Source organism: Nothoprocta perdicaria, unplaced genomic scaffold, assembly GCF_003342845.1.
Source record: "Nothoprocta perdicaria isolate Ctin4 unplaced genomic scaffold, notPer1 scaffold_35, whole genome shotgun sequence".
Classification (NCBI taxonomy): Eukaryota; Metazoa; Chordata; class Aves; order Tinamiformes; family Tinamidae; genus Nothoprocta; species Nothoprocta perdicaria.
The window spans coordinates 1,465,318-1,488,451 of NW_020455588.1; the positions used below are offsets into that span (position 1 = coordinate 1,465,318).

General features: G+C 39.4%; 1 protein-coding gene across 4 annotated transcripts in view; it reads right to left on the bottom strand.

Annotated features, from left to right (window-relative positions):
- Positions 1–23,134, bottom strand: part of MCTP1 (multiple C2 and transmembrane domain containing 1) — a 206,082-nt gene that overhangs the window by 88,133 nt on the left and 94,815 nt on the right. For all 4 annotated transcript variants that reach the window (XM_026044074.1, XM_026044075.1, XM_026044071.1 and 1 more), the window contains 6 exons: positions 20,029–20,215; positions 15,014–15,107; positions 2,932–3,034; positions 920–1,022; positions 469–570; positions 81–155 (listed from right to left, as the gene is read on the bottom strand). In XM_026044074.1, coding sequence (XP_025899859.1) covers positions 81–155; positions 469–570; positions 920–1,022; positions 2,932–3,034; positions 15,014–15,107; positions 20,029–20,215 — 664 coding nt within the window. The remainder of the gene's footprint in view (positions 1–80; positions 156–468; positions 571–919; positions 1,023–2,931; positions 3,035–15,013; positions 15,108–20,028; positions 20,216–23,134) is intronic.

Below are 23,134 nucleotides of genomic sequence, written 5' to 3' on the forward strand. Positions count from 1 at the left end.
GATAGGAGCTACTGAGATGTGCGCACTCGAAATTAAGGACATTTCCAAAAGGATGAGTGTTCCCTTGCCCTTTCCTTTACCTGTTTGGACAGTCTGTGTTCCTCTTCAATGTACTTCTGCTCTTTGGGCATTAGGGTTCGTATGCTGGCTTTCACCTATGCATTGAAACGCATGTGAGTATCGCAGGCCGTTACTTCCCAGCACTGAGCAATTCCGTTGGCCAAAATGAGGGAGTTTTAGGGAGCCGGCTGCCGAGGGGCGGGCACCCGTGGGGCAGGAGCAGCGGCGGCGGCCTCAGAGGCACCGAGCCGGGCCGCGCAGGGCAGCGCGCCTGAGCAGACCGCACCGCTTAGCGGGGGGAAAAAAAAAGAATGAGGGGTGACAGAAATTCCCTACAAACGGGGAACAAAAGCTTTCATGGAAGGGAACTCTTTAAGTGGTACAAAAAAAGGCAAAGTTAAGACTTACAGCATTAAAAATCACATCTATTTCAAGATAGATGACCCCCTTTGTTGGCCCTGTCAGCTGCTTGTTTTTCAAGACGTAGGCTTTCTGTTCACCATTTTGAATCTGCAGGAAAAGGACATGACAGCCGTCTGTCTGGCGGTCTCCGCTGAATACCCCCCCGCGCCGACCCCTGACCCCCAGCTGCTGGAACTGACAGAGAACCCAAAACAACTGTGGCAAGTCTGACAAGTACCTGTTCATTACCAGGACCCGGTCTGTCAGGAAAAATTAACTATCATGGGATTCAACATGGCCGGGAATTGAGTATGTTAAAATTTTTTAGTGTTCTTATTACAGCCCTTGGTGGAGAAATGACAGGCAACGGAGCGGCAGTCCCCCCGCTGCTTCCCACCGCCTCCTTCTCCGGCGGGGAAAGCACGGAGCGGCAGTGTGGCAGGTGAAGGGGACTCACGGACAGCAGCGGTATGGCAACTTTGCCCAGGAAGTCGGCGCTCCGATCGCGGTCCTCGTCGTAAACTGTCACCTCGAGAACCGAGTGGATGTCTTTGATATTGCTACGGACAGAAAGGGGCGCACAGAAGAGACGAGGGGAGGAGATTAAAAAAAAAAAGGGGGGGGGGAAAAAAGAAGGGAGAGTCACCTACAGCAGCAGCGATCAAGGACAAAAGCATTAAAGGTTAGCAAAAACAGACACCCCCGTGTTTTCTCAAGCCACAACAGAGAACAAAAGTATATAAGGTGATCCTCAGTATAACCAAATGCCCAAGTTTCCAGACGCTCTTTCTTTAAGTCCTCTGGCTACCTGGTGCTGTGCTGTACCAGCCACAGGCAGAGCCAGCCCGGAGCACTACAGGATTCATGGAGTTGAGCAGCAGGGCCCAGGGCCATTATGGCCTGTCCCTTAGACACTGCCACCCTCAGGGTAAATCTGGCTGCAATCCGGGGGTATCTGGGTCTGTATGTGAAAAGAGCTACCAACTACATGAGCACATCCCTCAGGGTGAGCATCAGCTCTCCAAAAATCTCCAAGAAAAGTCAAATGTCACCCATATACTGTCAAGTCATGAGTGAAAATTTTACCTTCCATATTCATGGAAGTTGTTGAGAGAAAAGTTGTTTTGAGAGAGCTCATTTTTAGTAAAAAAAAAAAAAAAAAAAAAAAAAGAAAGAATTGAAGCAAAAAAATCCAACTCCAGTAAAACCTCTATATCCCTGCGTGAAACTGCATTTCCAGCCCAAAATTACTTGACAAATTTCTGGATAAGAAAAGTAGTGAATGCAGGTATATGAATTAAGGAGGGGAAAACTTTCCTCAAAAGTCTTTCTTCCATTTGATTTCTTGTTAGTCTTCTCTCCTCTGCAGAACCCTGCAGTTCCTTATGCAGAGAACACTGTCCAGCTGCAGAGGTTGATGAGTTACTGCCTCTCTTAGCAGCTAATTAAAAGAAAATTAATGAAGGTTTTGTTATGTTTTTGCAGGTACATAGATGGGAACTGTGATAAGAGGCTAATGACAAATACAATTGTAGTGGGATTTTTCTTTTGTTCTGAATTCATTCCTGTGAGCCCAGTGCAGGGCAGGGAAGCTGTGCCGAACACATCCTGCAGTCAAGCAGGGGACAAAGGTGTGTGGGGTGGTTTCAGACGCTGTTCAAGGATCAAGAGTACAGCATAATATTCTCATTTATCACCAAGTGAAAAATACACAAAGCTAAAACTTTTGCTAGTTTCATGGTGGACAGTTAGTTCATTTCAGCAGCAGAGAAACCTACAGCTGATCAGCTTTCACCTCACTGCTGTCACATTGCAATCAGACGGAAGCGGAGGAAAACAGAGATGAGTGAAAAAGAAATAAAAGGTACATTCATGGCCGAGTTATTTTTCTATTTGGTCAGAATGAAAAAATGACTGTGTCACTTCCCCATAAACTGAATGCTTACGGTTGTTTTTCACCCGATAGCAGCACTGCACTATTATGATACTGAGTGGTGCTGTGAGAATTGCAGTTGGCAAATGGAAAGTGCAAAATATAAGGAATACAATTTAGAAAAAATATAATGGCTATAAGCTATTTTATATATTTCACTAAATTTCATTAAAACTAATGATCACATTTTAATGACGTTCATAACCCCTGTATATGTTCTCCCCCCAAAAACGTTAGGAGCTCATCCACTGTGATGAGCAGTTGAAATGCTCGTTGAAGCTAGCAGGATTTTGGAAGGCTCAGCACTTGTAATTTCAGCACTTCTCATTTCCAGTCTTTAAAACCAGTCTTAAAAAAATAGCTATTACCTATTTTTTTTTTGAATTTACTGAATCCCTTCAAAAATATTCAGCTAGTTGGTTTAGAAATACTAGTACATTTAGTTCTTGTGAATTAGCAGGAGGTATCTTTGATTTGCATACACAACCCCTTCACAAAGGAAAAAAAGGAAAGGCCCACAAAACCCAAACACGTACAACGTGAAGATTTTGTTCCATTCAGGATTGAGGTTCTTGTAGACAGTATGCGTCAGCAGTCTGTCATTATTCAATTCAACTACACAAAACGGATCACTTTTACCTGTAAAAAGAGAATTCAGAATAAAATTTATGAACTGACAAAGCGCACCATGGGCAAGTTTTAAATCAAAGTTAGACTTTTTTTTTCTTCTAAGCTACATTGTAATTCACAAAAAAAAAAAAAAAAAAAAAAGAATAATTCAGAGAAGTCCAACAGTCTGCATTATATTCTAAATAACAGATTGTTCATCTTTGTAATCTATTAACACTCTTCACTAAAAGTGCATCTTTGGGGGAAATAAAGAAGAAAAGAAAAAAAAAAAAGAACAAACAGACTACTCTGATGGAAACAGTTAAGCACACTACTGAAGCAACTATAAGAACTTAGCCTGAATGGTGCCAATCTTATATTGATTGTAATGATCACATCATTAAAGCACTTTGAAATGCAGGAAGCATATTATTCCACAGTATCTGTAAAAATATCACACCTATGATACTCAAAGATTACTATCCCTATATGTTTAGTGCTTGCAAACCTCTCCCCCAAATCAAAATGCTTTATCATAAAAATGATGCCGTATAGCATCACACAAATGCCTAAGACCACAGAAAATGGAAAAGGACAATTAAACAGTGAGACAATTTCAGGTGGAAAAATGGGCTGCTGCCTCGGCGAAGCAGAAGCTCGAATACTGTTGAGATCTCTCAACTGCAGCACAACTTAACACGTATTTACAAGAAGGTCCCTCAGACTGAAAATCACCACAGAAAAAAAAAGCATGAAGGTATTGCTTTGGAAATGTGTCATATAGATAAGGAAAGTGGTATCACTAGACTAGAGATGGAAGTTTGCTTGTTTTATTAAAAAATGAAAATGGGGAAAATTGGTGGGGGTGACTCTCCACATAGGAAATAACGAACTTGTATCCAATGACAAAAAATAACAGTGTGTAGATATCAAACAGATGGCAAGAGAAAAAGATGGGCAAAAAGCTGAGGGGTAAGACTGAAAAGTTCCATCTAGATGTCTCTCTGATATTCACAAGTCCAAGATTCACGTTTGGAAAGAAGAAAGGAAACAGATGTGCGAGTCTCAGGCCTAGGAGCAGTTTACTTGCATAAACAGAGGAGTGAAGGGATAAAGGACAAGACTCTGTGAAACCCTAAAATATACTGAAAGGAAAAAGAAAGTGTGGTGAGGAAGACATGAGGAAGAACTACAAAAGAAGACATGAGGACAAGGGGAACCATGAGAATATATTTGCAAAAGCCAACAAAGAAAAGAAACTCAGTATGGAGCAAATAACTGATACTTCGAATCAGGCCAGTAATGATAGCTATAGTTACTTGGGAGCACAGAGAGATGGTCTCCCTCCTTTTTCCATTTTTAACTTCCACCACCAACTGCCAAGTATGACCTGGTGCTGTATCCATCACTTTGTATCCTAGCTATTAGCAAACCAAAACTCTTGGACTCCCACGAACCTCACAGGGAAATTTAAGTAGAGCACAATGATGTCTCTCCCAACCTGCCTGCCTTTCACGCCTGCTTACCTTCGTCTTTGGCACAGAATACAGGTGTACGTATTGTTTTCATTTAAAGGCTGCAAATAAATTAGTACAACACTGTGGAATAAATTGCTGCTCTCAGAAGCCAAGGGAACTTTGCCTAATGAAAGGCCACGGCCAAGCTGCAAACTACGGAGTGGCTCATCCTTGTCTCTGGGTTTTCCTTGGCCACCAAAGTGTTTGAAAGTCACTGAGTGGCAGCCTTGGCCTTCCAGGAGCAAATCTAGCACACTAAGCAATTGTATCTCACAGTGTCCTCAATAATTCCACAATGTTATGTCATGTATTATAAGCCATAAACTCAGTAGCTCAGTGGGGCTACATTAATGATATTAGAAAGGCATGTAATTTGTTTCACACCTTATACAAATGACAATGAAATCAATATTTAGACAAAGCTGCCCAGGGGTCACATCTTCCAAACTGCAATATTGATTTAAAGTACATCAGAGGTTAATGTGCATATTATGAACTTTAATGATAAAGAATAATTGTTTTAATCACATTGTGAATTACAGAATAGATGTTTACCTTCTCGAGCAAACTGCATGCCACTGGCACTTTTCTATTAAACTTGAAAAGGATTAATTCATCAGTCCCCACAGATAGCTGTATCATGGATTCCTGTGTTTGCAACTCACAGCAAATCTAAAAGCTTGTACAAAATTATAATAAGAGATATTTATTTAGGTTTCCTAGGTTTCAAAATTTGAAAAGAAAACAGGAAAGTTACAATTATGGAGCAGAAAGTGAGCCAGATATTATTTTATGACCTTTTATTTTTTTTCTTTTTTAACAGCATTTTCAGTCATATTTGCACCTTTGCTTATTAGTTTTATATAGATATAGGAAGATTGAGACTCTGGAGTGGCCTTTGCTGATTAAAAAAAAGAAGTTGCTTTCTGCATCTCTTGGCACACACTTTTTGCATGTCTCACCTTAACATTGTGAATGGGTACCAATCCATATCAGGTAACAAGAGTACCATTAATCCCAAATTTGTCCTCGATCAAGTCAAGGACAAATTGCTTACAGACAAGACTATAAAGACTCCCTTCTCACATATTCAACTCATTCCAAAGAACAAGTCAAAACCAGGTCAAGATTCATGTTCACAGAAGGAAATACCAAAAGGGAGGCCCAAATATTGCGCTTCACAAGCATAAGTTCCCACACTATGAGCACCTCTGCTAAGGAAAACTGTTTTTACCATTTGAGTAGTCTACAAAGTTCTCACTTAGCTAGCTCCTCACCATCCTCTACAGGTGCTTTTTCAACATGCCAGAAGACCCATAATTAAGATGCCTATCTGAAGGACAACAGCCCACAGCTGCACGTTCACGGTGCTACCACCCCAGTCACCAGTAGCATGGACTCAGTGGTTCACAGCCCAGAGGTCGCTTCCTCTTGAACTTGCATGAGGGATGAGGAAATAAGCATCATCTTACCCCTCCTTACTGCAGCTCAGCCAGGGAGTGGAAAAATTTAATGTCCTTCAGTCACAGCAGCATTTCTAAACATACCGTATGTGCAAATGTTATTTGAGGATGGGTATCAACCCAATAGGTAACCCAGATACAGGAGCCAGAAAGACAAATTCAGAGCACTGTGCAAGGACTCGGTGAAACTTGCATCCAACTACGATTTTTCAACTTCTCATTATTAGAAAGAATAACTACAGTCTTAATGCTCTCTGACAGCCATCACGTGCACACTGTGAGAGTATCTAAAGAAAGGAGACCACGTCTGATGAAAGGCTCAAGGCAGTGCCAAAGTATTCAGAGTGCCCTTAGTTCTTCCTAGTGTCTGGGATGATAAGGGAAATATAGTAATTTATCTTTTAACATATATTTTTCACCATGCTATTCAAAACGATGATCTTAAAGTACAACACTCTCTAATCAAGCCAGCCTCAGCTATTCTGTCTCATTCTGTCTCTCAGCCTTCTGTCTAGCTACAACTGACGCTTTCAAACAAAAAGATAGCTCCTTTCATGCATTTCTATATGAAAGAGCCACGCTTGCTCATAAATGCATGTGATGTCCATCCAAAAATTCCAAATGTGCATTTAAAACCTTTCAATTAAACCTGCCCTGCCTACGCTCAATTATATCAGTCTAAACTACATTGCCATCAAAAGTATGCCATTCCCTGCAGACTAAACGGCCACTGGCGTACGTATCACTTGCTGAAAGAAACACCACCAAAGTCCAGTCGCCTACTGTGGCTGTTCTAACTGGCTCCCTGTGCTGAGCCTTTTGTAGGCCTCAGTTTCTAATCTGATGACTTAGAGGTGCTCAGTTTCTCTATTGACAAGGCAGACTGACAAATTTAATGGCCCCGATTTTGGCCCTAAATACGTGCTCAGTTCTGTACAAGAAATGAAAAGACGACCACCTGCTCGAGGAATTCACACATTAACAGCACGTTCCAAGCACCACTGAAATCAGCACTTATGATTATGAGTAATCTCATGACCTCAGTGGGACTAATCAGGCTACTTACTATTACGCCTAGCACTGTTTGAAGGAATTTATAAGCCAAGTAGGTAATAAAACCAGTGAAGTACACCTTCCCTCTGACTGAAACCAGACCTGCAGTAAACCTCAATGAGAAGTAAAACAAATCTCATTAATCCATCCTGTTGCTGTAATGTTTCATGCTTTTTCAGCTCTGCTTGTATAACCCTAAAGGCTCCTGGAAGGACAGTAGGAAATAAAGGGCTAAATTAAATAATACTTAAAATAATTGGGAAGGGAAATACGCTTTTCTTTTGACTGATTCCTCCCACTCTTTTTAACCATTATTCACGACAATGCCATTTGGCTTAAAATGTCACCTAGTAGGTATTCTATCTTGCAACAGAAGCTCCCACCAAGAAAGAACAACAAAAACCAAACACACACAAAAATGAGGAACTATGTATCTGTTATCTGTTGAAGTCTTCCATTTTATTCATTATGCCACCTATTTCATCCAGTGCTTTCCTGTGTACATCAGCACTGTGTACCTCACATGGCACAATACAAACATTATTTAAAACACTGGATTTCTACTTGTCATCTTACTTATCAGAATTACCTCTTTGCAGAAGAGACTAGCTACAGAGATTTTATCTGTTGCCTGCTTCAATGCACTTAAAGCCACCAATCGTCCAAGCAGCCCTTCACGAAAGAAATAAAATACCAGGAGCTCAGAAGGTAGACTCCCAGTACAAATTTCAGCTCCTGAAATGTTCATCATAAAAAAAAAAAGAAAAAAAAAAAACACAAAAAGCAAAATCCACTACCACTAGTAACTATTTTGAACTGCATTTCATAGTATGCAGAAGGCTAAAACAACAACAGAACTCCAAGGTCCATTCAGTTTTATCTTCTGAAATTATTATCTTAAGTAGCTACTGCACCACATAATCTCATAGCTTTGCTGTGTTTTACATCTAAAGAAGTCTGGGAAAGGACCCTTGGATCAGCTAGTCCCCTCTGCTGGAACCATGCTTTTGACTCTTCAAGCACTGATGTCCTAATCCTGCTAGAAATCTCCATGGCACACTGATCTTGGAGATATATGTCACTGGATCCTATTTCAACCCATCTTCCAGGCAAGTTGGGATGTGGGCAAACTTCTGTCCTGCATGCAAATTCTAGTGGGCAAATGAAATATCAGAAAGTTTGGCTTCATCTCAAATTTAGTTTCTAAAAGTTCAATTTCTAAATGTCTTCCAAACAGGGGCATTAATTCAACATAACTGCATCTCTGCCCTCATTTCCCCGCGCTACTTAAAAAACAAGTGGGAGACGTCCTTGATAAAAGCCTACCGCTGCTCACTGTGTTTTGTTTAAGTTGAGGTCTAATATCTTCTGTTCTCAAACACTATTAAGCATATCTATGTCTCCAGAAAAATGCGTATCAGCTGCATAATATTATCCAGTTAATAGGTTAAAAGAGGAGACTTGAATAAACATATGTGGAAACATACATATTTTATGTAGTGAGATGATTCCCTGTGCTAAACAGGAGGAAAAAAAGTATTCTGCATGTAATTATTAGTATCATGCAATATTGTTTTCAATCTTTCTTTGAGAATTCAACTTGTCAGAGATGGAATAAAAACACAAAATCAAAAAGAACATCAGTAATCCTCCAAGGGCCCTTATTTATTTCACCAGAGCTGCCATGGACTCTTAGAAGAAACATCCATAGACATTATTGTTTCTTAGAGTAGATTCAAGACAAGAACTGAACTACCTGTGCTCTGAAAAACCTCTTGTACCTCATGAGGATCAACATTTGCAAGAAAAGACTAACAGGATAGGGCTAGCTGCCCAGGAAACGTGGAGAAGCTTCTGCAGGGCTTATAAAAATAGTTCATTGAATCAGTGTATGCCATAGACACGAAGCATTTCCTTATGTGTTTCTTCAACAGTGTTTTCAACAAAAGGAACCATGTGGTTGGCTGAATCTAGGCTAAATCTTAATACGTGTCTCTCCCTAGCCTCTTTATAGAGTTATATGAACTGATAGAAAACCATCTCCAGCCTTTGCTGGGTTGTGAAGTGAGTTTAAGCCAATCATCAGCTCTATTCTAAGCTAAACATTACACAGATTTTTGCATCATTCGAATTACATAGCAAAACTAAACTAGAATCAGAGAGACTAATGAAACTCTTCTGGATAGTTTCAAGACTAAATACAAGATTTGCATCCCACTTCTACTTTGTGAAGTCAGTTTCATAAAGCCAAGACTTCACAAAGTTCAACTGACTTTAACATGGCTAGGAAGGCTGAAATATTGTTTGAATATTTCATAGGTTATTACAATTCTCCCTGACTGCTGCCAATGCCTGCCCATTATGGAGAAAAGACCCCACAGCCAAAAAATGCCTTTATTTTGGGGGAAGACAAGACAGGCAGTTCAAGGCTCTGGGGGGCAGTGCCACTCACGCAGACACTAATGTCACTAGCCTTGTTCCAAGCTCCCTGCCAGCCAGCTGCCTGCAACAGCGCTCTCGGGGTGACCTTTGCCACAAGGAGGAACGGCTCAATAGCACATGAAGCTGCCTTATCTAATGGATTAAGCACAAGACCTAAGCCAAATGCCAGCTTTGACGAGGACTTGCTCTGTGGGCCTTCACCAGGGCAGCTAACCTCTCCTACTCTCCCATCTGGAAAATGGGGATGGTAATTCCTCTTGCAGCAGTGTTGTTGCCTTCACGTTGAAATGGCCTAATTTCAAGGTATCTTACCAGGTGAGTCCATGCAAAAATTATATTCAACCCACTTCTGCAGAAAATATGCAGGAAAAACACATACAGGTTAATAACAACAAACCATTCAGCTAGAATTTTAAAAGCAGCAGTCAACAAAAACAACAAAACCTTTTAAAATCTTTTTTTTTTCTTGCCATCAGTAATTTAAAATTGCAACACTTTAAAAAAAATGTAAGTTTTTGAAAAAAATTACATGCCAGACTAATGTCTTCTAGTACCTATACTGACAGGCTCAAGTAAGGTTTTATCCACTATAAAATACAGTGCACCCACTGCATTTGGTAGTAGATTTGGTAGTAGATTTGGTTATTTTACCAAGATAAGTCAACTGTATATCGAAATCTGGTTAACAGCACAAACCAGAGCCATATGTCAAAAGGTCTCTAAATTTATCGCTCAAACTTTACATGCATGGGCTTCTATAACTTTTCATATTTAACATTTGTGTGTATCACTGACATATGTAACATTTGAGGAACAATTTCACAGACTATTTTTGCAAATGTGGTATTAGGATATCTTAGGAGAACAGATTTTTTTTTTAAATAGCATAAACTCTGCAGGCTTAGTCATCTTGCTGTCTTCATCCTACTTTCAACCACTTAAATCAAAATTTTAACATGGAATTTCCTTAGAATAGAGGCTGAATTGGGCACCTAAAACTTAAAAAGGCCAAAAAAAAAAAAAAAAAAAGAAAGAAAAAGAAAAAGAAAGGAAAGGAAAAAAAAGAATCCCTACCATCTCTCTCATTTTCTATATTTAGCTTCTGTTCTTAAGAGGGGGAAACAGGATGAAATCTGAAATGCTTTTGACTGTTAATCTACATATCACTGAGCCCCGTAAGAAAATCTGCCTCATGTATCCGCCTCTGAAATCTCAGTCCCCCTAGAAACACAGAGAACTGATGAATAATGAAGCCAGGAATACAAATAAACCCGCTTCCAATGTTGACTGGAGACACAGTAATCAAAGTGTTAAAAATGCGTTTCATGCAGCTCTCATTTGCCTCTCGGCTGATATTTATCACATAACTCTGTGAGAAAGTAGAGGCCTGAGATGCTCCAGATAAATGTCTCAATTAATTGTACCGAGGTAGCCCCTCTTTGAGGCGAGCCGGAGCTGTGAGCTCTTTATTAAAAGCACCATTCTGCAGCCCGTAACCTTGTTCCTTGACTCCTCTCTAGTTTCCAATTTAAACAAGTCCCCATGCGGGCCGCTCTAAAGGGCTTTGTCTCCCCGTCATTGTTCGGAGAGCCGCGGCATCCTGCAAGTGTGAAATCAGAGCTCATGAGCGCAGCCGTTCCCCAGGGAACGCCGGACCGCGCCGAAGGTCAAAGTCATGGGCCGGACCATCTGAAAGCGGCTGATGGCCGCGCTGCGCCGCGCCGCGCGGTGCCGTGCGGCCTGCCTGGGGGGCAGCGCCGAGAGCGGCGGCACCGCCACCGAGCACGTCTTAATTAAAGCCCAAAGACAGCAAAACAAACTGTTTGCTAGGCGGGCTGGCGCGCGGTGCGCCGCTTCTGCTCCGCTAATGAGCCCGCGTTGCCGTTATTCTTCGGAATCACGGCACTTGCACTGGAGCTGGTAAAAGCCGCAGCGGATCTCTGCCCGCTGCGCTTGCCCCCCTTCAATAACCTGCCCTCAGCAATAAGGCAGGCTTTTTTTTTTTTTTTTTTAATTATTATTCTTCTGTTTTGGAGAGGATGAATATGCCCATGGTAATAAAGGGGACACAATCGTCATCTGTTAAAATACATATTCCTACCATGCCCTACCTCCTTACAGGCAACTCTGCTGCAAAAATTACATATTATCTGACTATTGCTTTCACTAGCACTTCTCCATTTGGGAAAGGGCTACTGCTCGCCAAAACTCACATGGGGGAGGTAAACAGAATATGTATTAATTTGAGAGGTCAACTGACATGATAAATCCACTATTGCTCACATTCTACTCACTATTAGAATATTTACTATTCTCTATTATTAATAATATTAGAATATTTCTTCATTTAAGAGTTTCTTTGTAGACATATGTGCTTCAATAACAGTGCCCTAAAAGCAGCTCGAGTCCTTCAGGAGGGCAACGTGTCTTCTGGGAGAACTACAAGCCAGTGGAGGAGAAATAGAGACAAGTAAGAATGAAACTCCCTTTAACTACAGCTTTATGGGGAAAAGAGCACTGCACTGAATAATTAGAACACAACAAAAGTCATAAATGAAACTTTCTTCTCAGGAAAAGAAGAAAAAGTAAACCGCATGCTCAGCATTCATCCCATTCCATCCTTCCTTCTATTTCTTAGATTATAATTTCGACTAGAAAAAACAACACATATTTTTCTCCAGGAAATGACTTTTACTGTGATCACTACCTGCAGAAAGATATGATTTTGCGCTAGTGAAAACCTTAAAATTATTTCTGATTGAAAGAATCCTACGACTGTTTGAGAGATGTAATTTTTGGGGAATCATCCCTATAAACAGAGACACTTTTTCTTAGAGGTCCGGGGTCTGAAAGACCCCTGTTTTTTCAAGGTCTCCCCAAAACCCAGCTGGATCCCAAGTTCCTGCTGGAAAACCTCTCAGTCCTTCAACAGATTCAACCCTTCTGCAAGCATAAGGAGACTGAAAGAAGAGAACTGTATTTTTCTTTTCCTCCCCAAATAGGTTCTAAAGCCCAGATCAGTAGCACATTTTGGCAGCATCCAGTTTTCATGACTTTCACACTTTCTCAGGCTGTGCAAACCTTTCCCAAACCTCTCCAAAACCTCAGTCCACCCTAGCATCTTGTTCAAGGCACAGGCACGCGTGTGAGGTGTAAACCTAGGCCTTAACCATCACTGTTAATCTCTCCCTATTTCTTTAGTTATTTTTTAAAAACCTGTACTAACTCTAATGGTTTGAAGAGCACTGTCCAACCCTGAGCTATTGAGCCGTCAGAAAAAACTACCCTCAACTATCAACAGTTTATTAAGGGCTTAACTGAAGTGACCGACTGCAGTAGTATTCAGTTGAACAAGGCTACGGGCTTTCTGGGGAAAGGAGAAGAATTAAGGGTTTCATTAAAAACTAATTTGTGCTTTTTACGCATTCATTCAATGGGACTCTCAATTGCTCTTTATTCACAGAGAGCTAATACAGTATTACAATGCTTCCCAATGAATGTATGGTAACAAAAGAAAAATTGTACATTTTGAAAAGGGGGAAAAAAATCTTTGCAACTGTAGTAAGATTGATGACTACTTAAAAGATTACAGAAATCTTTTGCCGCCTATGCTTATGCTTAATGATGGAATATTATGGATTTTAAAAATCCACTCAGCCCAAACTAATAAATTTTGATTTATTACTTCTTACAAAAAAAAAAGAAAAATGCCTGAAAGGGAAAGGGGATATGTTCAACAGACAGGAAGCGGAGCACATGACACAGGCCCTATCCAGGTGTCTCAGCTGCATTTCTCACTCAGGGGAGGGCAAAAGATTAACTCTAAAGAAACTGCTATGTTGAGAAGAGCAAGCTGGTCCTTAAATTTTACTTGCATAAGCAATTCCTAATCATTTAAGTTACATCACTGATGACAGTGCTCCCTGCTCATACTAATAAGTATTACTCCCTTGAATAAAAGCAGAGGATAAAGATTTCTATAATCTTCAGAACCGTGCTTTATTGGCAGGATTATAAATCAACCATCACTAAATAACCACTTTATTATAACTAATTTCTAAATACTACAATTCAACTTTTAAATCTGAAGATGAATTATACATATAGGTTACTAAAAATAGCTATAAATTACTACAGGAGTTTATAAAAACCCTTTGTTCTCTTTGAAATACCAAATTTTATCATCCAAGCTATAAAATGATTTCTCTAATATCTGAAATGCATAGAAGCCTCTTTAAAAAGCACTTGGACTGTTTAAATGCATTTTCTTACTAAAGAAAAAAATAGTTAGGATGGGGGAAGGTTCACGGTGCTCTTTCCAGTCTTATTGAGCGTCATTCTAAATGCAGCATCTGAAAAATTTGGTAGCTCTGTACATCTTTAATTGAATCAAACGTATTTCCAAAAAAAATTTGTTCAACCAGCACAAATGACATGTCGAGCGGGAAAAGTCGAAGACCGAACGAGGTCAGGGACTGAATTATCCCATTTGCCCCTGAATAACTTAATCTCTCTCTCTGTTCAGACCACATTGGATTATAAGGTCAAAGCAGAGTGAGGAATCTTTAGCAGCATTTCTGCAACCTCCACCAAAAACAGAATTCTCTATTCTGTGTGCCACAAACTTGAATGTTCAGTTTCAAAAATAAAATATTTGCTCTATTTTCTAAGAAAAACAAAACGCCAAAAAATGTTCCCTAATATTTACTCTCGTTTATAGAAAACCATTAAAAAGTGAGCAACTTGCTACAAATTTACATCTGCTCTGGTAGCAGAACTTTTATGTCCAAACCACAGTTAAAACAGTTGAAATAATTTAAATGAGATTTTTATTTCTTTTCAACCACAGCAGGGATATCTATTTGCTCTCAGAAGATAACTTGGATATTTCTGAAGAAAAATGGTCAGTACGGCTATGGCTAAAATATTTTATATATTTTAAAAAGCAGAAAGGTAGACTAGTCCACTTACCTTATATAATTTAAAATGGAGAATATTTTTTAAGTGTTATTTCCCTTCTGAAACATAAAAAAGCATTCACTGGAAATATTTGAAACTCAAAGCAGCCTTGCAAAGTACTTGGCAAGTTCCAAAAGGATATTCTGGCAACAACTTTAAAGTGATATCTCAGCCTATCATCTTTCCTTGCCGTGTCCTCTGAAATTCAGCTTTAATTTGGATAATTTTGTATGTTGCACCTACCTCAAAAAGCCACCTTGAGAATCTATCTCATGCAGTGCTTTTGCAGCAGGACATCTGATGGAGAAAAAGGACCGTTTCCCCTTTTTCTCGCATAACCTCTGAAAGGCTCTGTTAGCACTGGGGTGACTTGCTCCCTTGCTTATAAAGGTCAGTTTATTTGTCTGAGGAGTTTTTCCCTAATGAGCAGGTGAGGAGACTGTGCAAATAGACAGGGATATTCAGCTAAACTGCTGCTTTAGATACCTTCCTCCACTTGAAAAAAAATAAAAAATAAATAAAGCTCAGTCTTTTCCCGTAGCATTTGCTGTCCCAGGAACAAAACGAGTCCTTGCCTGTGACATCAGCTGCCATCAAGGCTTCAGCTCGGATGACCTTCACCTGCAGGAACCCCACATCCTTCAGGTTATGGAAGATTCTCAATGGACTCTAAATAACAATAAGGAGAATCATTTTAGATTAAACAAGGGGAAAAAAAGAAAAATAGAAAAGCAATATTGATAGCTTCTTGCAACTTCCACTTATGCAGGAAGGGAAGAAGCGTAGTACAAATGACTAAATATAATGCTAATCTCAGCATTTAATGCTAAACCTCTAACAGCACCTATCTGCGCAACTGAATATCACAGTTTTAAATGCTGTCAGCTTATTAAGAATGGTTACATTAATACGAACAATCACGTTATTTCCTCTGAATACTTTTGTAAAATGCATATTCCTCATGGTTTCCTCAGGATCGTTCCTGAATAAGGATTTAGGGCCTCTGTTCTCTTTTGCTGATGTTTTAACAGTTGATCAAGACGTGCAAGCATATTAACATGAACCATACATCTATCAATAAGGACAAAAATAATCAAAAGAGGAATCTAAAAAAATTACTAATTTTCATAACAATTCCATGTGAAAAAAATTGAAAATAAACTAAAAGATGCCTCCAAGTACAGAACAAAAATCTTTCAAGGATTTCTTTTTCTCGTTGATCAATTTCTGTTATAGCTCTTTAAAAATATATTTTTTTAAAAAGTAAATATATATAAAGAGTAAAATAACTTGCATTTATTCACTTTATGCAGTTTTAGAAAGTAGCTTGGAAATAGCATTCTGCTGCTGCTGATGATGATTTTCTCAAATAACTACAACTGACCAAGGGTATGACACCAGTTAGGATTGATGTGCCAAACGTTCTAAGCTAAAATCTTAAATATTTTTTAGGGGATGCAGAACTTAAAATCCTAATACATCTAATGTAATTTCGAATCCACCATCAATTAATAGCAAATCTGACACTATCATTTAGTTTTAAGATAAACTAGGGCAGGAACTCAAAAAAAAAAAAAAAAACTAAAATTAGAGTTCCAAATACATATTAAAACATACATATATCTGGTCTAATTTTTGGTTCTTTTTGTAAGTCTTATTCACAAATGTTAACATGTACCTTTACGTCTAATGTGTTTGAAGATCTGGAGATCTGGACTCATGCATTTAAGGCCAGCTGCCTCTCTTCTAATATAAAGCAGGTAAAAACTTCTCCACTGCTTTTAGTGCAGTCCAGACTTGTAGAATACACAACCACCACCTAAAACACCAGCTCAATAATTCCGAGATTTGTTACAAGAGCAAAACTATTAACAAAAATCAGAACAAGTCTGCTGCTCTGAAAAATCAGTGGTGCTGTTTGACTGTAATATTAAAGGTTAAGTTGTTGGAAAATGGGATATATTTATAAATAACATGCTCATTAAGATTTTGGACGTGTGATGTCATCTAGTGTTATTAATAAAGAGACAATTGTACCAGGCGAGGCACACCCTGATATGAATTTCACAGGCCTCGACTGACTGCTTACTATTTTCAGTGAAGGTCTGACCTTGGTAAACTAAACCCAGGGATCCGAGGTTATGTGTAGTGCCCCACGCTCACATACAGCACACACTCACCTATGAGCATGCCTGTCGCCACAGGATAATGCTTAATCGTTTTTAATGTGGCTATCATCTGGAACAGGGTTTTCAACACACTGGATCAGCCTGGATCAGCCCCCACTGCCGCCTGCCCTTACAGGCCGTGCGGGGCAGAGGGGCCGTACAGGTAACTGCAGCTCTTTAACTCAAACATGCAGCAGCACCAGCGCTCATTTATCACGGCAATCAGGTTCTGGAAGCTTCACATCAGGGCTGGCACCGTGAGAGAGAGAGTTCGCTTTTAATCCCCTCATGAAGAGGAAACCTAAGGCAGACCAAGCACAGCAAAGAGGCCTCCTTGCTGCAGTGCTCCCCGTTGCCCTTTTCCGTGCGTCTCCTCCCGGTCAGCTCTCGCTGCAGGAAGGCACCATTCCTGCCCTGCACCTGGCTGCTTTATCCCCCCCACTCCAGCACAATTATTTCTGAACTTTCGGGTGCAGCAAGTGAGCTGATTTAGCTTCATTTCCCACACGCAGTGGCAGTCAGGACCAGTGAAATAGTATACAAGGTTGCTGCAGAGGCTCCGGCAGAAGCAAATGACTTTAATACCTCACTCTAAATACATAACTTTAAGCAACCATTTACCAGATGATATTCTGTCGTCTTACTTATGATTATTGTTGAAGGCCTGCAAACCTGCATGGTTTCTGAAGCCTGAAATTTCCATAGCAGAGGAATGTGTGATTTGCTGGGAATCTTTTCAGCCCTCAATAGATGGGAAAAGATTGAAATGCTCTGGAGATGAGCCCTCTTTATTTTTTTAATGAAAGGCTGTATAATATATTTTCTGTATGGCTGCAGCAGCAGCTGTCAGGGAGAGCATCTCAGTTCAGCTCTATTATGGGAGAAGCAATACCCCATCCTATGGCATGGAGATACACCGAGGGGCCAGCGCTGATTGACAGCTTGTCACCATGACGTCTTATTCCATCTCTGTTATGGAGAAAATTAATGTCACACCACCAGCCTTATGACTCGCTGTCATCTTAGAACTGCTCACCTTTTATCAATGCTCTAAATAACATTTCAAGCCCATCGTCTCACGGTGGACAATCTGGTCAAGGGACATTAAATCGGATGACTGTGAAATGTCATAATAAAAATGGAATGCTAACAACTTCTTCTCTAAACTAGCTCCTCGGGTTTTTAAACTGTGACAAGGGGGACCGCGGGTTCAGCACACCCGCTCCGAAAAGGTCACACAATCTCCCGTGCTCCGGACCCATTAATGCGCCCCCCTCCTCACCCCAAAAGGAATTAATCTTTGCAGACAATTGCGGTAAAATAATGGTTCAAACAGTAATGCCTACTTAATTTGTAAGGCTCTGATGTTCAGCTACAAATGGTTAAATGACAGTAATAGAGTCATTTTCCAGGGCTATTTGATCTGATGGCAAGGTCAGCTCATTAACTGTTTTTGGCTGCAGGAAGGGTGCAAAAGACTTGTCTCAAATGGAGGCAAAGATTTTTGTTTTGTTTGAGGATGACCCTCTATCYCTCCCCAATATACAGCCACTGGGAAGGAATAACACATTGTGCTAATTGTGCATTATTTCTTTGCATCAGTAGGCAGGGAAAGATGTAAATTCCAAAGCTAAGTCCAAGCTCAGTAATAAAAAAAAAAAAAAAAAAGAAAGAAAATATTTTGAGTTTTGCTGATCTTCGTTGTCTTTCTGCTGCTGCTATCCACAGGGCTAGCCACAGGTCATTTTAATAAAGTGCCACAATTGCTCAAACGTCATAGTAATACTGAAATTTCTTGAGAAATTTATGCTTGTGCAATAAGAACATTTTCCGAAGTATTAATACATGCATTTGAAAACATTTATGGTTTTTTTCCCTCCTAAAAAAAATGTAGCAATAAATATGTAAGAAAGTGAAATAAATTGATGAAACTCATACCACACAATTATGCTTCTTATTAGGAAGAAGAAATAGAGAATATAGGAAATGTGAGTAATAATACAGAGCCATACCACTGTTCTGTATTGCTACTAAACTATCAAAACCATCAGTATCGCTTGACTCCTATCCTATCATCACACACAATAATCCACAGAGTATTGTTACTCTTGGTAGGGGGGAAAAAAAAAAAAAAAAAAATAGTATGTCACTTCAAAAACTGATCCACCTGAAATTTATCATATTTATAAAGATCAGTTCTGACAAGTACAGGCTGCCTTGGTGGATACCAAAACGTGAAATAATTCTCTTAATTGTAATTATTTTTCAAACATGGAGCACAATACCTTAGCTCTCAGCTGATTTAGAAATATAATGTTTAGCCTCACTAAGTCACCTCTATTAAACTGTGTTTATGATAACACTATTGGTGTATGAGTTGTACAAGCATTAGCAGACAGCTGATTCAGTGGAGATAGCCAGAATAAATTTGCTGAAGCGCACATCCTGCTAATCTGCTTGAAGAATATTGTACAGCATTAGTACTAGCACTCCATGTTATCTGCACAGCCTGATAAGGTACATCTTTATTAAATTCAGTTATTGAAAGGATGTCAGTCACGGAATAGGAATATTTTAAAACCTAAAAAAAAAAAAAAAAAAAAGAAAAAAAAAAAATTAAGCGGCTCTTTGTTAGTCAGAGCCTGGTTTAATGGCTGAGTGTCTAGAGAAGCCTTTCTAAACACCTGGCAGCATTGTACAATAAAAGCTTTGTAATTTTAAGTGGAAATAGCTTCCCACCCCCCCCGCCTCATGCGCAGCAAGTCAGTTACGTTTAGTGATTGAGGTATTAATAAGTGCTGGAGTAAGAGCTCCCCTCTCTGTTGCTTTGATAAAACTACACTGATGCTGTGCAATGCGAGGATGCTGGGAAATACAAAATAATTTGCTTTGGAATATTCTGAAAGGGAAATATTGCTTAAAACAGTCATTTTGACAACACAAAATACTAATGTCCAGCCCCTAATGTCCAGGTAAAAATAAGCTTTCCTGCCCTTACTATGCTCTTTAAAAAGTTATAATAGAAAAGTAAGTATTGGCATTGCAAATCAGTTGGTAAAAAGAATACTCACTAGAAACTGTACAGGCCCTAAGTGAAACCATAGTCATTTAGTCCTAGTCCTTAGTTTTTTGGGTTTAAAAAAAAAAAAAAAGAAAAAAGCATCTGTAAGGCAATAAAATTAACTTCTTCAGGTCATATACATAAACATAGCTGAATTACTATATACACAAAAGCTCATAGGACAAATGGGATTTGCAGACTTCCTGACACTGTCCGTATCAGCAGCAAAAGTATTAATAACTAGCCTAAAAGGCTGTCTCTGGGTGGGGGATATGCCTAGATTTTTCTTCCCCTCTGATACCTGTTAACCACTTGTGCAAGGCATTAGGCAAACAAAGGGCAAGAGAGAAGACCGCCATACATATCTCTTTAGTATCTCCTCTCGCTCTCTCTGGTCCTCCAAGGAGTTGGCTGAGAGGTCGGAGATGCTGACGGCAGCCGAGGCCGTCAGGGTGACCAGCAGCACCAGGAGCCCCTCTCCTTCCTCCAGCGGCAGCTCCAGCTTGTGGGTCTGCTCTTTGCTGAGGGTCGACAGGTCAACCTGGCACCTAAAAACAAACGTTCCGAGTCAATACCGGGTTTTCTTCGCAACATCAAGCAAGAGCCTACTGGCTTATTTGCATTCTACAAGATCAAAACAGAAAGAAAGGGAAAAAAAATCAGCAGAATTTCCTCCTTGACCTTTTTTTCTTCTTGCTGCCACTGTTCTTTTTTAAAGTAAGAAGTCACTATGCTGCACGTAAACAATAAAAATATTAAAGAAAACATACACACTCTACACATTTTTAACAGCTAAAACCTATTGTTTGGTCCACCTCCCTGCTGCTCATGATTCAGATGCAAAGTGCCCTTTTAAATCATTCTTCTTGTGTAAAAATAAAACATAAGTTTCAGTGAGAGTGTTTTTGAAACCGTTCCCCTAAAAGATTAAAAGCCTTCCTTAAAACAAAACAAAAACAATATTGTTGACTTCACTGTGATGAAGTTAACCCAACTGAACGTGGGAAAACAAGACTCGAGTGCCACCCAAAAGGCTAAACTCTCTTGTAGCAGGCTGTGCATGGCTCCAGGTCAAAGTTTTATGCAGGTGTCCAGACGAAAATTTGACACTGCCATCCCCTCTAGATAACAAGTTGTTTCATGTTGTATTGAACAGGGTCTACTTGTAATAACGGGAACAGAGAGGCTGAAGAAAATCCACCCTGCTTGATCCTTCCCTGAATAACCTTGGCTGCATCTGCTATACCATATACTAAATAACGAAGAACGACACTATGCATGCAGGCCAACAGAAATATCTCTGCAAGTACTGAAAGACCTTTAAAAATAACAGACAAAGGCAGAAAGGAAACCATTATTTCTTGCAAACTGGTGACCATAAATTTTTAATCAACGCACAGACACCTTTGGGTTAGTAGTTACACTCTGCACACATTAGAATTTGCAATAATTTTATGTGTATGTTTAATTTTCCCTAAGACTCTGCAACTCTGAGCATGTCTAGGAATCCAAAAACTCTTTCAAACGAAATGCCACTTTGCACTGTATTAGAATTTCTGTGAAAACACACTCTTTACAATACAACACATTATTTACAATACTTCTACTTATAGCCTCCTCCATTAATATTCTGTCAATTAGCTACCCCAGGAACACAAAATTGAAACAAAGCAAATATATTCTATATAGAGTTAAAGCACCAAACACTCTAGTTTTAAGAGCAATTATTTAATGTGACAAGCACGTGCTCTGCGTGCCACTCTCACTAAGCTAAACATCTAGCAAACTCTTTTCATAAAATGTCAATTGATTTTGAAGAGAAAGATAATGTGGTGACCGCAGGGCCAATAAATGGAGAAAAAGGTGGCAGGCATGAATAAATAGGCATTTAAGGGCAGGAAATAGCCAATTATGGGAATAAACGTGGCCTCATAAAACGGGTACTGTGCTATCACAAGCAGATTAGATTTGCTGTAGATTTTTTGTTTGTTTTTAAACATTTAATGTCTGTCATGTAGCTGTCAAAATTAAGTTACTGCAAATCTCATACAGTTGCAAGGTACATCTATTTCACAACAAAAGAAAAAGTCCAACTGTCGGAGCTTTCTGACTTTAATGCTTACGTTTCATCGTGAACTCTTTGGACAGGAAGGAGTTAGAAATGAAATGAAATGAAAGGTGTTGCAGTCAATGCAGACTCATGGTCAACACACAAGTTCAGTATATGTATGCAGACTTTAAGTTCTTTTTGTTTAGGCTACAGTGGGGCCTGTAAAGCTCTCCTTAACATAATAAATGATGTTACCAAGCATTTAAGGTGGAATTGGTTAAAAAAGAAGCCCTTAGTATTAATCTTTGATAGTTTATTTCAAAACAGACACTCCTCAGAAAGGCATTTCTGCAACCAAAGCTACTGTCACTCCTGTCACTCCAAAAAAAAAAAAAAAAAAAGAAGTCTTAATTGCACCATATCTAAAAGAAATAGGTCTCTATCCTGCTTGATAGATCTTTGTGAACAATCAATCACTAGTTTGTTTCCTGAAATCATATTACAGGATAGGGAGAGATCTGGAAACTTTTGCTAACAAACCCCTTACTCATTTTACAAGAAAACATCATCCAAACGGCCCTTGAATAATCTGATGAAAAACTGAGGTTATTTCATTAAGAAATGTCACTGCTGCACTTAACAGAAACCTAGACTAAGTGTCTCACTATCTTCAAAATGTCCGGTGGAAACACATCTCTCATGCTGTGTTAGATGCTCTCTAGTTTGTGGTTAGATTAAGCCTTGCAGCCTATAGTAATTGCAGATTTGGGGCTTTTGGTTTGCTCTTGCACCAAGCCTTCCTGTAAAGAAGAACTTCTGCAACTAGTTCTGCGGTTAGTTTTATCACTTGCTCTCACCAGAGCTTTGCATGGGACCAAAACAAGCAATGGGAACCTGTTTCTAGTAAGCCTAGGCACTAATCCTATCCCAGGATGATCTCTGCAATCCTCAGTAGAAAGCCACAAAGTTATTTTATGGATTAGATTTCCTCATAAAAATTGAAATTCATAAAATACTTTAGAAACTAACTAGTTTTGGAAAGTTCAAGGGACATTGCCCCGTTTAGATTTTAAGATATTGTTTTGTCATCAAGACAGACATGGAAAATGCTATACATAAAGTCATACATAGCTGAGATGGACTCAGTATTTCCCCTCTCTTTTAAGGAAGAATGATTTCAAACTTTGAAGCTTTAGCAATGCTGACTTTTATGCTTTTTAAAGCAGAAAACACACTTTAAAAGTTATTGGCAAATGTGATTACATGGCAATGGCAACTGTTGCGCAGTTGACATTTCTGTCCCATCATCACAGTATGTTTGATCTCCTAAAATAAATATTAGTGGGGATTTTTTTTAAGTTATACACATATAAAATACAGCTTAAAATTCTGCCTTTCCCAGAGAAAAAGCTGAACT